A 16,416-nucleotide genomic window follows, 5' to 3' on the forward strand; every position below is an offset into this window, starting at 1 on the left:
TTAGATGCTGGAGCTGCGGTCTGTGGTCTTTGTAAATCCTTCAATGTCACTGGTCAAATGAGTTTCCCTCTAGGGACGTGCAGCTCCTTAGACAATGGGAACAATGCACTGTGAGATGCCTGTGAGACCCTGACATTTATTCACTGAACTAGTAGAAAATGTCACACACGGACTCCCATCTCCCTCACATGCAGGTTCCTACTGAAAGTAGATATTCTTCATTCAGGGTTGTAAACTAATGTTCCACTCAAGAAACAAATTCCAAGTTGTAATTTATTGGGTTTTATTTCACCAAAATTCTGCATAACTACATTCAATTGCATTCTTTATAACATGATTCAAACTGCTGAGTCTTCAGAAACCTCTGGGGCTAATCAGCACATTTAATCTCAGAGAAATGCATCTGGTAAAAGAAGCATCAGGAGTACATCAACTTATGTCAACTCTTTCATTATGTTCCTTTTGACTGTTCAAATCAATCACATTTTCCCCTTCATTAGCTTCAAATATGTGTAACTGAACACACCAATGATATTATTTTCAACAAATGGGAGTGCCTTTTGTCTCTTAGCGATACAAGTTACAATGACGACGATTCCAAGCATCAACCAGATTGTTTGTGCTTGATAAAGGCAAAGATGTTCAACTCATAGGCTACATTTGAATTCCTTTTCAAGTCTCATCAACGTTGTTTAGTGAAACTTTACTGTGACTAAATCTAGTAGAGGAAGAATGTTTTACCAATGTATGTGTAGAGCAGAAAAAGTTGACATGTTCTGTAGTATTACAGAGCAAATCACAGAGATTCTCTAAATATCTTTGTATTTGGGCTTTTTACATGGTTTATCATACTTCCTTTGGAATATTACGCTTAAACGTAAAAATAATGGTTTCATATTTTTGTAGAAAAATAGTTAAATCATTTTTTTCAAACTAGGTAGAAACAGTTGGTATCTATTTGAAGACACCTACCCAGTCAAACTAATGGACTAGATACTGACTATGCATCTGCATCTTTTTATCCTTTTGAGTATGACTCATAATCTGTTAAAAAGCAGTTATTCTAATATTTTAAATATTAATATTGCATGCTTAACAAAGTATTTGCATTGATACTGCAGTTTTGTGGGGTCAGGAACTCAGGATATTTGAGAAAGTGCTCTGTTCATCTAATATCAGACTAAACTAATACATTCCCTACATTGTGATAGATCCAACTGTATTTTATATCATCACATTAAACCTGATTCTGTCACCATTTTTAAATGTAAAAACCTTTCCAATGCTATGTCATTATTACATATTCAATATCAGCAATATCACAGTAATACAAATCAAGTCTGGTTACATGTTTTGGTGGTTGTTGATCTACACTAAACTGCACTGATTAACTCAACTAGTAGCATATACATGGTAAAGAGCCCTAGCCATCACATTGTCCTTGTTTTGAAATCCAGGCAATTCAGTAAATACTAGTAAAACATAGCATTATCCATAATTTTGCTTATGTTATGACCCAGTGAGCATTTTTGTATATGTATATACCAGCATATACAGACCACATTAGAAATGTGGTCATGTTTTACACTAGATGATCCTGGTAGTTAGACATCTAAGTGTTGGTACACTTGACATATTTGAAAATAGGATTCAAAACAATCTGACCATCCTTCAAATTTGAAATGCATTAAAGCAAGTCAACATGTCAAGAAAATTGTGTCAAAATATACACAGAAAATATCTCTCTCTCTCACTGCTTGTAAAAGTCTCTTCAAGAATTAATGCTGTCATGTTACATAACAAATTGAATAAATACTCCTGTGGCCCATCCAACACATCTGATTATTACCACTCTGTCCAGTGAATGAATATGACCCAATATAAGTCAGAATCTCCAAATACAAATACATAATAACACTTGCAAGTAAAGAACCATTGTAAGATCATTTGTGTGCTGCAATATATGACTCGATTCAGCTTTTCATAATCATGGTTAGTAGACACACACCATTAACATATGAATGACAGAACAGGTGTTTTTTACTGTAATCTGATGGGTTGAAGGTCATGGCTACATTTCAAAAATACAGAATGACAATGCCAATCACACCAAAGCTTTTCTTGCACAAATGGTTTCCCTTAAATTAAGGTGAGCGCACAAGATACACTCATTAAATGTTTTACTCATTCAAAATAAGAAGTAATGCACAAAAGTAAATGACAAAGCACACAAATATCCAAAAACTGAAACAGCTCAAGACGAGTTAGATACTATTTTTTTGTAATTWAAAAAAATACACATAAACCATCAGTAGTAGGTAAAACTCTTCTTTCCATTAAAGAATTTGGATCATCAAAAAGCACAGTTAGCCCAGCTTTGCCAGSTCTGTCATTGGATGGTGTGGACCAGGGCAGAGGCTGTATGTGGCATTACCATTGGGGATGCTGCTGCTCTACTCTAGGCCATCCTCCGCTGGCTGGTGGCAGTTGACATGGAGGCTGTGAGGCCTGTGTGACCTGGGGCTCAGAGACCATAGAGGGATGGGCTGAGGAGGCAGGCCAGAGGCCAGCAGGGGCCAGGGGTGACAGCGAGGGCAGGGTGCTCTAGTGGGGTACTCTAGTGGGGTACTCACTGTGAGGGAGGGAGGCCCTACGGCCCAACCGATAGGACACCTGGAAGACAAAGAGAAAGAAATGTAACGAAATGAAATGAGCCACAAAAACCCAAGTCATTGAATGCTGTCTTGTGTTAAGTGTGTGTGCCCACCAAGATATATGCTGTTTCCACTCAGTGCCAGAGATCAGGTCATCTCAACAAATGGTTTCTAAATGACACGGGTTCTGAAAAGAGAAGAGACTGGTTTAAACAGGGACTAATAGTGAGGAATCCAGATCAAACAATCTGCGTTATACAAGCTAAATATACGAGGACATTGTTCTGGTTCCGATACTAACAGTATTTACAGTATCATTCCACTGGTGTGGGATGTCCTCAGGTTCCGGTGGGTAGGACATCCAGGATGGGCTTCCGTACGACGATGGTGGAGACATGACAAAGTAGTCAGAGTAACCAGGGTGGTTGGCTGATATGGCGTAGACTGCTGTCATTGGGTTTCCTGTAGAGATAAGCAGTGTGTTTAGCCAATCAGAGGCTTAACTGAGTGAACTTGAAGTTGAAAGTTTACATACACTTAGGTCGGAGTCATTAAAACTCCTTTTTTCAACCACTCCACAAATTTCTTGTTTTGGCAAGTCGGTTAGGACATCTACTTTGTGCATGACACAAGTAATTTTTCCAACAATTGTTTACAGACACATTATTTAACTTATAATTCACTGTATCACAATTCCAGTGGGTCAGAAGTTTACATACACTAAGTTTACTGTGTCTTTAAACATCTTGGAAAATTCCATAAAATTATGTCATGGCTTTAGAAGCCTCTGATAGGCTAATTGACATTATTTGTCACGTCCTGACCTTAGTTCCTTTTTTATGTCTCTATTTTGGTTTGGTCAGGGTGTGAGTTGGGGTGGGCATTCTATGTTTTGTTCTATGTTTTGTATTTCTGTGTTTGGCCTGGTATGGTTCCCAATCAGAGGCAGCTGTCTATCGTTGTCTCTGATTGAGAACCATACTTAGGTAGCCTGTTGTTTCCTGTTTTGTGTGTATACCTTACAGGACTGTTTCGTTTCGTTCTCTCTCTTTGTTGTTTTTGTCATTCAGTGTTCAGTTTATTTAATTTCATTCAAATGAACACTTACCACGCTGCACCTTGGTACTCTTCTCCTTCTCCCGACGATGTTCGTTACAGAACTACCCACCACCAAAGGACCAAGCAGCGTGGTGGAGAGGACTGGACATGAGAGGACATTCTGGACGGCAAGGGATCCTACATGGGAGGAGATCCTGGCTGGAAGGGATCGCCTCCCATGGGAACAGGTGGAGGCAGCCAGGAGAGCGGAGGCAGCAGGAGAAAGGAACCAGCGGTATGAGGGAACACAGCTGGCAAGGAAGCACGAGAGGCAGCCCCAAAAATATTTGTGGGGGGGCACACGGGGTGATTGGCGGACTCAGGTAGGAGATCTGAGCCAACTCCCCGTGCTTACCGTGGCGATCATGGGACTGGTCATGCCCCGGGCTATGGGGTGAAATTGGAGGTGAGCAAAGGTGGCGAAGCCGAGACTGTGAAGGAGTTGATGGGGAGATTGGAGGAGAGAGCAATGAGAGAGCTGCTGTGTTGGTGCATGAGGCACGACATCCGCTTGACGGAGCGTGTCCGCGATTTGATGTCACCTGAGTCAGCTCTCCATACTCGTCCTGAGGTGCGTGCTAGCCGTCTGGTGAAGACTGTGCCAGCCCCACGCACCAGGCCTCCTGTGCGCCTCCCTAGCCCTGCACGTCCTGTGCCAGTTCAGCGCTACAGCTCTTCAATATGTGCTCTGAGCCCGGTGCACTACATTCCAGTTCCCCGCATCTGCCGGGATAGGGTGAGGATCCAGCCAGGACGGATGGTGCCAGCCCTGCTCTCCAGACCGCCAGTGCGTCTCCTCGGGCCAGGATATCCTGCGTCTGCACACTGTGTCTCCCGTGTGTCTGCACAGCCCAGTGCGTCCTGTGCCTGCGCCCCGCACGTGCCGGGCTAAAATCACCATCCAGCCAGGACGGGTTGTGCAGGCCCTTAGTTCGAGACCTGCAGTACGCCTCCTCGGCCCGTTCTATCCTGTGCCTCCTCCAAGGACCAGGCTGTCTCACCGTCTCCTCCCTCCAGGTTCTCCCTCCTGTCCGGAGCAGCCAGAGCCTCCCTCCTGTCCGGAGCTGCCAGAGTCTCCCTCCTGTCCGGAGCTGCCTGCCAGAGTCGCGCTCCTGTCCGGAGCTGCCTGCCAGAGTCGCCCTCCTGTCCGGAGCTGCCTGCCAGAGTCGCCCTTCTGTCCGGGGCCCGCTGTAAGGGTCCCCAGTCCGGGGTCGGCGGCAAGGGTCGCCACTCCAGAGGCGCCACATATGTGGGCCAAGACTAAGGTGGAGTGGTGTCTACGTCCCGCACCAGAGCCGCCACCGCGGTGAAATGCCCACCCAGACCCTCCCCTATAGGTTCAGGTTTTGCGGCTGGAGTCCGCACCTTTGGGTAGTTGTTTCCTGTTTTGTGTGTATACCTTACAGGACTGTTTCGTTTCGTCATTTCAGTGTTCAGTTTATTTAATTTCATTAAAATGAACACTTACCACGCTGCACCTTGGTCCTCTTCTCCTTCTCCCGACGACGTTCGTTACATAATTTGAGTCAATTGGAGGTGTACCCATGGATGTATTTCAAGGCCTACCTTCAAACTCAGTGCCTCTTTGCTTGACATCATGGGAAAATGAAAAGAAATCAGCCAAGAAAAAATAAGTTGACCTCCACAAGTCTGGTTCATCCTTGAGATTAATTTCCAAACACCTGAAGGTACCATGTTCATCTGTACAAACAATAGTACGCAAGTATAAACACCATGGGACCATGCAACCGTCCTACCACTCAGGAAGGAGACGCGTTCTGTCTCCAAGAGATTAACGTACTTTGGTGCGAAAAGTGCAAATCAATCGCAGAACAACAGCAAAGGACCTTGTGAAACGAGTCCTTCATCGACATAACCTGAAAGGCCGCTCAGCAAGGAAGAAGCCACTGCTCCAGAACCGCCATAAAATAGCCAGACAATGGTTTGCAACTGCACCTGGGGACAAAGATTGTACTTTTTGGAGAAATGTCCTCTGGTCTGATGAAACAAAAATAGAACTGTTTGGCCATGATGGCCATCGTTATGTTTGGAGGAAAAAGGAGGCTTACAAGCCAAAGAACACCATCCCAAATGTGAAGCACAGGGGTGGCAGCATCATGTTGTGGGGGTGCTTTGCTGCAGGAGGGCTGGTGCACTTCACAAAATAGATGGCATCATGAGGTAGGAAAATTATGMGGATATATTGAAGCAACATCTCAAGACATCAGTCAGGAAGTTAAAGCTTGGTCGCAAATGGGTCTTCCAAATGGACAATGACCCCAAGCATACTTCCAAAGTTGTGGCAAAATGGCTCAAGGACAACAAAGTCAAGGTATGGAGTGGCCATCACAAAGCCCTTACCTCAATCCTTTTGAACATTTGTGGGCAGAACTGAAAAAGCATGTGGGAGCAAGGCGGCCTACAAACCTGACTCAGTTACACCAGCTCTGTCAGGAGGAATGGGTCAAAATTCACCCAACTTATTGTGGGAAGCTTGTGGAAGGCTACCCGAAACGTTTGACCAAAGTTAAACAATTTAAAGGCAATGCTACCAAATAGTAATTGAGTGTATGTAAACTTCTGACCCACTGGGAATGTGATGAAAGAAATAAAACCTGAAAACCTGAAAAAAATCATTCTCTCCACTATTATTCTGACATTTCACATTCTTAAAATAAAGTGGTGATCCTAACAGACCTATGACCTAGGAAATGTGCTTTTCTTTCAAAAACAAGGACATTTCTAAGTGACCCCAAACTTTTAAACGGTAGTGTGTATACACAGTGCATTCGGAAACTATTCAGACCCTTTGACTTTTCCCACATTTTGTTACAGCCTTATTCTAAAATGGATTAAATCGGTTATTTTCTTCTCATCAATCTACACACAATACCCCATAATGACAATGCAAATAACAAGTTTAGAAATTTTTGCAAATATATAACAAATAATAACAAAAATATTACATAAGTATTCAGACCCTTTACTCAGTACTTTGTTGAAGCACCTTTGGCAGCGATTACAGCCTTGAGTCTTCTTGGTTATGAATCTACAAGCTTGGCACACCTGTATTTGGGTGTGCCATTCTTATCTGCAGATCCTCTCATGCTCCGTCAGGTAAGATGGGGAGAGTCGCTGCACAGCTATTTTCAGGTCTCTCCAGAGATGTTTGATTGGGATCAAGTACAGGCTCTGGCTGGGCCACTCAAYGACATTCAGAGACTTGTCCTGAAGCCACTCCTGCGTTGTCTTGGCTGTGTTCTTGGGGTGGTGTCCATTCCTGTGGTGGTCCTCATGAGAGCCAGTTTCATCATAGCGCTTGATGGTTTTGCGACTACACTTGAAGAAACTTTCAAAGTTCTTGAAGTTTTCCGTGTTGACTGATCTTCATATCTTAAAGTAATGGACTGTCGTTTCTCTTTGCTTATTTGAGCTGTTCTTTCCATAATATGGACTTGGTCTTTTAACAAATAGGGCTATCTTCTGTATACCTCCGCTACCTTGTCACAACACAACTGATTGGCTCAAACGCATTAAGAAGGAAAGAAATTCCACAAATTAACTTTTAAAAAGGCACACCTGTTAATTCAAATGCGTTCCAGGTGACGACATCATGAAGCTGGTTGAGAGAATGCCAAGAGTGTGTAAAACTGTCATCAAGGCAAAGGGTGGTTACTTTGAAGAATCTCAAATATAACATATATTTTGATTTGTTTAACACTTTTTTGGTTACTACATGATTCCATATGTGTTATTTCATAGTTTTGATGCAATAAAGAAAAACCCTGGAATGAGTAGGTGTGTCCAAACTTTTGACTGGTACTTTGTGTATTTACATTTGTATTTACAGTGAGCACCATAATTCATTGGACAGTGACCATTTTTTTGTTATTTTGGTTTTGTACTCTAGAGGATACAATGACAACGAGGGTGAAGTGCAGACTGTCAGCTTTAATTTGAGGGTATTTTCATACATATCGAATGAACCGTTTAGAAATGACAGCACCTTTTGTACATGGTCCCCCCATCTTAAGGTACTACAAGTATTTGTTGAATTGGCTTCACAGATGTGTGCCGTTAGGCAGGTGTATTCATTTGTGTCGTTAGTGAATGCAGGAGAGCTGTTGATGAATAGTATTGATTCTAGACTTTGCTATTGCCTTTGGAGGTTGTTGTTGGGGTTTGACAACATGAGGAAGACAGCAGTGTCGATGCAAATGAAGCTGGCCGTCATAAGGCTCAGAAATGAAAATCAATCAATCAGGAACATTGCAAAAATTTGGTTCATCATTAACAAGAAAAAACATCCAGTGAACTCAATTATGGCAAAAGACCCGGTAGACTGAGGAAGACCACTGTAGTGGATGACCGGWMAATACTCTCTATGGTGAAGAAAACCTCCCTGACAACAGCCCAACAGATCAAAAAACACTCTCCTGGATGCAGGTGTAGATGTGTCAGTCTACCATACGTAGAAGACTACACCAGTAGGACTACAGAGGGTACACTACAAGATGCAAACCACTGATAAGCCTGAAGAACAGAAAGGTGTTTGCTCTTTACAGTTTGCTAAAAAAAAAGCACCTAAAAGAGCCCCAAGAGTTCTGGAAAAAAGTATTGTGGACAGATGAGACAAAGATTAACATGTACCAGAGTGATGGAAAGAGGAAAGTGTGGAGAGAAAAAAGACATGCCCATGATCCAAAGCATACCACCTCATCTGTGAAACATGGTGGAGGGGGTGTTATGGCTTGGGCCTGTATGGCTGCCAGTGGAACAGAGAACTTGTCTTCATCWATGATGTGACTGCAGACAGAAGTAGAACAATGAATTCTGAAGTCTACAGAAATATTTTATCAGCTCAGATAAAACCAAATGCCTCCAAACTCATTGGACGGCACTTCATCATGCAACAAGACAATGACCCAAAACATACTGGTAGAGCAACGAAGGGGTTTATGATGGCCAAAAAGTGGAAAATCCTTGACTGGCCAAGTCAATCACCGGATCTGAATCCAATTGAACATGCATTTTACATGCTGAAGAGGAGACTGAAGGCAATAAGTCCCCGAAACAAGCAGGAACTGAAGATGGCTGCAGTCCAGGCCTGGCAGAGCATCACCAGGGAAGATACCCAGCGTCTGGTGATGTCGATACATCGCAGACTTCAAGCAGTCATTGCATGCAAAGGATATGCAACCAAATATTAACAATGATTACTTTATTCTACATTGTTAAACTGTCCAATGTTTTTTGATGCCCCGAAAATGGGGGGGACCATGTACAAAAGCTTCTATCATTTCTAAACGGTTCATCCGATATGTATGAAAATACCCTCAAATTAAAGCTGACAGTCTGCACTTCACCCTCATTGTGATTGTATCCTTTCAAACTCAAAGTGCTAGAGTACAGAACAAAAAGAACAAAAAAATMGTCACTGTCCAATGAATTATGGTGTTCACTGTATATTTACTTGTCCATATCTGAATAATTATATCATATTTAATATTTTGACCTGAGTAGCTGGTCATGGACTGGTCAACAGTGACAGCAGGGAAGGGCGCTCTGTTGATAGGCAGGTAGGTGGCACCATTGTGCTGATTCTGTATCTCAGATGCCTCAGAAATGCGAGGTTTCAGGCTGATGTCGGGTGTAGAACTGCAGAAGGGGGGACAAAAACAAAATTAGCTTTTACAACTAATTTCCTGTAATTCTACACATTGTGACATAGGGTGGAGAGAAATGTTAAGCAATTTTAAATATGATATATGAGTGAGACTGACTAACAAAATCAATGGGGGCCCCCGGCTGGTAATTCGACCATGATTACTAAGTTTAGATAGCTTACCAATCTAAAAGTTGTTAGCTGACATGGCTAATTGAGTGACTATCAGTGACTGACATAACAAGATAAAAACTGCTGATGCACAACCACATTTCTAAATTGCACCTTATGTATTCTACTATTCTAACTTGCAACAGTAAGTTGAGACCCGAATGAGTAAAACAAAACAAAAAATTTGATCAAAGGGCCTTCAAAAGCAGGGTTTGCCCATCCCTGTTTTAAATGACGTAGAGTAGAAATACAACACAACACATGAGCAGTATAACATCTAAAGTAGTACAAAAAAGTTAGGATAGGAAACGCTACAAGGATATAGTGCGCTAGTTACAAGTAGACCTTCAAAAACAGTATACTGAGCAAAATTATAAACGCAACACGTAAAGTCTTGGTCCCATGCTTCATGAGCTGAAATAGAAGATCCCAGTAATTTTACATACGCACAAAAAACGTATTTCTCTCAAATTTGTCTCACAAATGTATTTACATCCCTGTTAGTAAGCATTTCTCCTTCCAAGATAATCCATCCACCTGACAGGTGTGACATATCAAGAAGCTGATTAAACAGCAATATTCATTGCACAGCTGCACCCTGCACTGGGGACAATAAAAGGCCCTAAAATGTTCAGTTTTGTCACACAAAACAATGCCACAGATGTCTCAAGTTTTGAGGGAATGTGCAATTGGCATGCTGACTGCAGGAATGTCCACCAGAGCTGTTGCCAGAGAATTTAATGTACATTTTCTCTACCATTAGCCGCCTCCAACGTTGTTTTAGAGGATTTGGCAGTACTTTCAACCGGCCTCACAACCGCAGACCATGTTTAACCACGCCAGCCTAGGACCTCCACACCCGGCTTCTTCACCTGCGGGATCATCTGACACCAGCCATCCGGACTGCTGGGTTTGCATAACCAAAGTTTCTGACAGTTTGTGCCAAACTTCTATCTCAGGGAAGCTGACTGCAGTTTGGCGTCGTAATCGAATTCAGTGGGCAAATGCTCACCTTCAATAGTACTGGCATGCTGGAGAAGTATGCTCTTCACTGATGAATCCCGGTTTCAACTGTACCGGTCAGATGGCAGACGTGTGTATGGCATTGTGTGGGCGAGCGGTTTGCTGATGTCAACGTTGTGAACAGAGTGCCTCATGGAGGCGGTGGGGTTATGGTATGGGCAGGCATAAGCTACGGACAACAAACACAATTGCATTTCATCGATGGCAATTTGAATGCACAGAGATACCGTGACAAGATCCTGAGGCCAATTGTCGTGCCATTCATCCGCCGCCATCACCTCATGTTTCAACATGATAATGCGCAGCCCCATGTCGCAAGGATCTGTTCACAATTCCTGGAAGCTGAAAATGTCCCAGTTCTTCCATGGCGTGCATACTCACCAGACATGTCACCCATTGAGCATGTTTGGGATACGCTGGATCGAAGTGTACGACAGCTTGTTCCAATTCCCGTCAATATCCAGCAACTTCGCACAGCCATTGAAGAAGACTTGGACAACATTCCACAGGCCACAATCAACAGACTGATCAACTCTATGTGAAGGAGATGTGTCGCACTTCATGAGGCAAATGGTGGTCACACCAGATACTGACTGGTTTTCTGATCCACACCCCTACCTTTTTTCAGATATCTGTGACCAACAGATGCATATATGTATTCCCAGTCATGTGAAATCCATAGATTAGGGCCTAATGAATTCATTTCAATTGACTGATTTCCTTATATGAACTGTAACACAGTAAAATCTTTGAATTGTTGCATGTTGCGTTTCGATTGTTGTTCAGTGTAGTAGGTTGAGCATGTTTAGCATTGTGTGGATGTGAATATATTGGAATGAATGTTATTTGCATCCGTTTACTGTCTTTCTGACAGCTTGAAGGGAGGAGGGAGCTTCGTACCGCCTCATTGAGGTCCCGGGAGGGGGTCCAGGTCTGGAGGGGATCAGAGTGGGCGGAGGTCCAACGCCCATGTCAGGAAGCTGAGTGAACCTGAAGCCCTGCAGCACCAAACACAACACACAGACACAGTTCAATCAGTGTGTGGGTGTTTAAACATAATGTCCTATTCAGATAGCATCTTATTATGTGGATTTTCTACAATAGCATTCAGGATTTTTGTTTAAAACACCACCGTAAACATACAGACATTTTTTGTTGTTGCTTTTTTGCATGATCTAATCAATGCACTCACAGGCTTGGGTAAGCTACACTGGTGTACTTCCGGCCCGTAGGCAGACCCATGCTGGCGGCCTCCTCCGCATGGGTGGTTCATAGTGCCAGGGGCACTGGTCACTCCCTCGGAGTAGGGGCTGGTGTGACTGGGGTTGTAGGAACTGTGGAGGTGGGGGTGAATGTGGGGGTGGTGGTGGTTGGAGGGCGGGGCCTCGTCTGGGGCCAGCCCAAAGGCATTACCCAGCAGGAGCTGCATCTGCTGACGGACCTCGCCGATGGAAGGCTGAGAGCTCAGAGTGGACGAGTCCGAGAGACCTTTGACCTGATGGCTTCCACCATAACCCAGGGAGCTCATCAGTCGGTCCACGTTGGTCTCCTGGAACGTCTCTGGCTCTGCCTGACTCACAGGAAGACAAAATACACACACACACACACACGAATCGTACACATACATGGTTATCCATTTGCAATTTAAAAGCACCGAACATTCAGAGCTATTAACTGGTATCGAACTTCCAATCTAAATCACTGAACAGGCTATAAATCATATTCACTGTCATTGACATTCAGCAAGGTTCAGGCAGCATAAAGAACGGGCTCGCAGGCTGCACTAGATGGAGGTTTTAAAGTTCGGCTGAAGGTAATCCTTTTCATTTCAGCCATGGAGCTTAAAAGTGAGGATTGGGAGAGATAGGTATAATGGGAAAGGCTTTGTCCTAGGGTTTTCCCTAGGTTATTGCACCCCAGTTCCAGAACTTCTCTAGGCTCAACCACCTTTGCCCCTGCAGTGACTCCAGGAGTACGGTGTTAATTTTAGGACATTCACCCTGCAGTTACTTCGGCAGTACGGTGCACATTTAAGGACATCTATGTCTCATGGATGCAGTGATATTCAGTGATGACTCACGTCATAACCGCTGTTGCGGATGCCTCTCCTGGACCTCTCCCTGAGGACCAGCAGGTCCATCTCCGTCTCCACGGGGCTAGGGCTGCTGGCGACCAGGGACTGACGGCTCCAGTAGGCTGGCTCTCTCGACGGGGGGTGCCTGAAGTAGGGATATCATAGTTGCGGTCGTCATTGTTATAGCCATCATTAATATCATCATCATCATCAGTAAAAAATGTCATCTGCAAACATCTACAGTTGGGCTGATTCAATGATTTCTCTGCGCTGCAGCACAGGTTTATACTGAACACCTGGATATACAAAATGGACTTACAATGCTCCCTTACAGTAATATTTCAGACAGTTACTAAACAGGTACCAGGGAGAAGTGGCAGTCAAGCATCGCGTCAGCAGATACTCTCGCCCAGACAAAGCACCGGTGCTGCAGCACAGGCATTTTGAAAAGTGACTTAAAATAGTGGATCTGCATACGCTGAACGCCCACTGAACGCCCACTCAAACATGAAATGAATGCTTCCTGTATAGCATACTGTATGTCTCTTGGCATATTACCTCCTGATGTGGCATCCTGCATAGGAGGCCCTCTTCTCCTCAGCAGTCATTGGCTCCTTTGCCATCTCAGGCCTACTGTGCCTCTCTCTGGGGTTGAATGGGTGGATGCCATTGTCTGTGATGGGGAAATCACAGTAGCCTTTTCTCTTGGCTTTCTGGCGTACTTTGTTCCTGTAGTGTTCGATGTCGGTTTTCTGCTTGAGCCCCATGTTTGCCTGTGGACAAAGTCATTTGTATCCATTACATTTGTATATTGATTCTAGTTTGGCATTGCTTGGTATTATGAGTATACTTGGTGAGGTTCCTCTTCCTTATAAATAAACAACTGGTTTCAATTCCATTCTTATTTCCCCTTGGCTCTAACTCATTGATGTTTGCAGATCTGTAGTCCAAGTGCAATATACAGTAGCTCCACCTCTACACTGCCTGTTCTGTACCTATCCAGAACTATCTTCAGATCTGCGTATAAAGGGTTGGGGCCAAGGGGAAGGGAGCAATTTGGGACAGGCTGGCAGACTCAGTATGACATCATTGCCAGCAGGCCGGGGACGGGCTCTCACCTCCCCGTTGAGGACGACTGAGTCCTGGCTGTGACTGGAGGAGGATGGGTAGGAGTATGTGGGCTGGGCCGCCATTGGCTTGATGGTGATGAGTCGCAGTGACAAGCGAGAGATAGACATGTTTAACACGCAAGCTAGGGCCTGCCACAACCCGGCTTCTTCACCTGCGGGATCATCTGACACCAGCCATCACGGACTGCCTGGGTTGCAATAACAAAGTTTCTTTGGACGTTTGTGCCCCAACTTCTATCTCAGGGAAGCTGACTGGCAGTTTGGCGTCGTAATCGAATTCAGTGGGCAAATGCTCACCTTCAATAGTACTGGCATGCTGGAGAAGTATGCTCTTCACTGATCGAATCCCGGTTTCAACTGTACCGGTCAGATGGCAGGTGTGTATGGCATTGTGTGGGCGACGCGGTTTGCTGATGTCAACGTTGTGAACAAGAGTGCCTCATGGAGGCGGTGGGGTTATGGTATGGGCAGGCATAAGCTACGGACAACAAACACAATTGCATTTCATCGATGGCAAATTTGAATGCACAGAGATACCGTTGACAAGATCCTGAGGCAATTGTCGTGCCATTCATCTCGCCGCCATCACCTCATGTTTTCAACATGATAATGCGCAGCCCCATGTCGCAAGGATCTGTTCACAATTCCTGGAAGCTGAAAATGTCCCAGTTCTTCCATGGCGTGCATACTCACCAGACATGTCACCCATTGAGCATGTTTGGGATACGCTGGATCGAAGTGTACGACAGCTTGTTCCAATTCCCGTCAATATCCAGCAACTTCGCACAGCCATTGAAGAAGACTTGGACAACATTCCACAGGCCACAATCAAACAGACTGATCAACTCTATGTGAAGGAGATGTGTCGCAGCTGCATGAGTCAAATGGTGGTCACACCAGATACTGACTGGTTTTCGATCACACCCCTACCTTTTTCAGATATCTGTGACCAAACAGATGCATATTGTATTCCCAGTCATGTGAAATCCATAGATTACGGCCTCATTTATTTATTTAAATTGGCCTGATTTCCTTATATGAACTGTAACACAGTAAAATCTTTGAATTGTTGCATGTTGCGTTTCGATTGTTGTTTCAGTGTAGGTAGTTGAGCATGTTTAGCATTGTGTGGATGTGAATATATTGGAATGAATGTTATTTGCATCCGTTTACTGTCTTTCTGACAGCTTGAAGGGAGGAGGGAGCTTCGCCGCCTCATGAGGTCCCGGGAGGGGGTCCAGGTCTGGAGGGGATCAGAGTGGGCGGAGGTCCAACGCCCATGTCAGGAAGCTGAGTGAACCTGAAGCCCTGCAGCACCAAACACAACACACAGACACAGTTCAATCAGTTGTGTGGGGTGTTTAAACATAATGTCCTATTCAGATAGCATCTTATTTGTGGATTTTTCTACAATAGCATTCAGGATTTTTTTGTTTAAAACACCACCGGTAAACATCCAGACATTTTTTGTTGTTGCTTTTTTTGCATGATCTAATCAATGCACTCACAGGCTTGGGTAAGCTACACTGGTGTACTTCCGGCCCGATAGGCAGACCATGCTGGCGGCCCTCCTCCGCATGGGTGGTTCATAGTGCCAGGGGCACTGGTCATCCCTCGGAGTAGGGGCTGGTGTGACTGGGTTGTAGGACTGTGGAGGTGGGGGTGAATGTGGGGGTGGTGGTGGTTGGAGGGCGGGCCTCGTTCTGGGGCCAGCCCAAAGGCATTACCCAGCAGGAGCTGCATCTGCTGACGGACCTCGCCGATGGAAGGCTGAGAGCTCAGAGTGGACGAGTCGAGAGACCTTGACCTGATGGCTTCCACCATAACCAGGGAGCTCATCAGTCGGTCCACGTTGGTCTCCTCAAACGGCTCCACCTGACACACAGGAAGGCGGACACACACACAACACACACACAACACACACACACACACAACACCACAACACACACACACACACACAACACACACACACACACCACACACACACACACACACACCAACATCACACACACACACACACACACACAGAGTTATCCATTTGCAATTTAAAAGCTCAGCACATTCAGAGCTACACTGAACAAAATATAAACACAACATTGTAAAGTGTTGATTCCATGTTTCATGAGCTGAAATAAAAAGTCCCAGACATTTTCCATAAGCACAAAAACAATATTCTCTCAAATTTTGCACACATATTTGTTTACATCCCTGTTAGTCAGCTTTTCTCCTTGCAAAGATAATCCATCCACCTGTCAGGTGTGGCATATCAAGAAACTGATTAAACAGCATAGTCATTACACAGGTGCACCTTGTTCTGGGGACAATAAAAGCCACTTTAAATGTGTAGTTTTGTCATACAACACAATGCCACAGATGTCTCAAGTGTTGAGGGAGCGTGCAATTGGCATGCTGACTGCAAGAAATGCTGAGAAATATTTCTGTCTGTAATAAAGCCCTTTTGTGGGGAAAAACTCATTCTGATTGGCTGGGCCTGGCTCCCCAGTGTCCCCAGTGGAGGGCACCCCTGCCCAATCATGTGAAAGCCATAGATTAGGCCTAATGAATTTATTTCAATTGACTGATGGCCTATATTGCTTCTAT

General features: G+C 44.4%; 1 protein-coding gene across 1 annotated transcript in view; it reads right to left on the reverse strand.

The window, feature by feature from the left end:
- Positions 1-266: 266 nt before the first annotated feature.
- kiaa1549la (KIAA1549-like a) overlaps positions 267-16,416 on the reverse strand; it is a 55,895-nt gene continuing 39,745 nt past the window's right edge. The window contains exons 18-27 of the mRNA XM_070439855.1: positions 15,351-15,690; positions 13,804-13,967; positions 13,244-13,458; positions 12,692-12,830; positions 11,804-12,181; positions 11,512-11,609; positions 9,268-9,410; positions 2,956-3,116; positions 2,768-2,841; positions 267-2,673 (exon numbers count right to left, since the gene is read on the reverse strand). Coding sequence (XP_070295956.1) covers positions 2,812-2,841; positions 2,956-3,116; positions 9,268-9,410; positions 11,512-11,609; positions 11,804-12,181; positions 12,692-12,830; positions 13,244-13,458; positions 13,804-13,967; positions 15,351-15,690 — 1,668 coding nt within the window. The 3' untranslated portion in view covers positions 267-2,673; positions 2,768-2,811. The remainder of the gene's footprint in view (positions 2,674-2,767; positions 2,842-2,955; positions 3,117-9,267; positions 9,411-11,511; positions 11,610-11,803; positions 12,182-12,691; positions 12,831-13,243; positions 13,459-13,803; positions 13,968-15,350; positions 15,691-16,416) is intronic.

Source organism: Salvelinus sp. IW2-2015, linkage group LG4q.1:29 (assembly GCF_002910315.2).
Source record: "Salvelinus sp. IW2-2015 linkage group LG4q.1:29, ASM291031v2, whole genome shotgun sequence".
In the NCBI taxonomy this organism is placed as follows: domain Eukaryota; kingdom Metazoa; phylum Chordata; class Actinopteri; order Salmoniformes; family Salmonidae; genus Salvelinus; species Salvelinus sp. IW2-2015.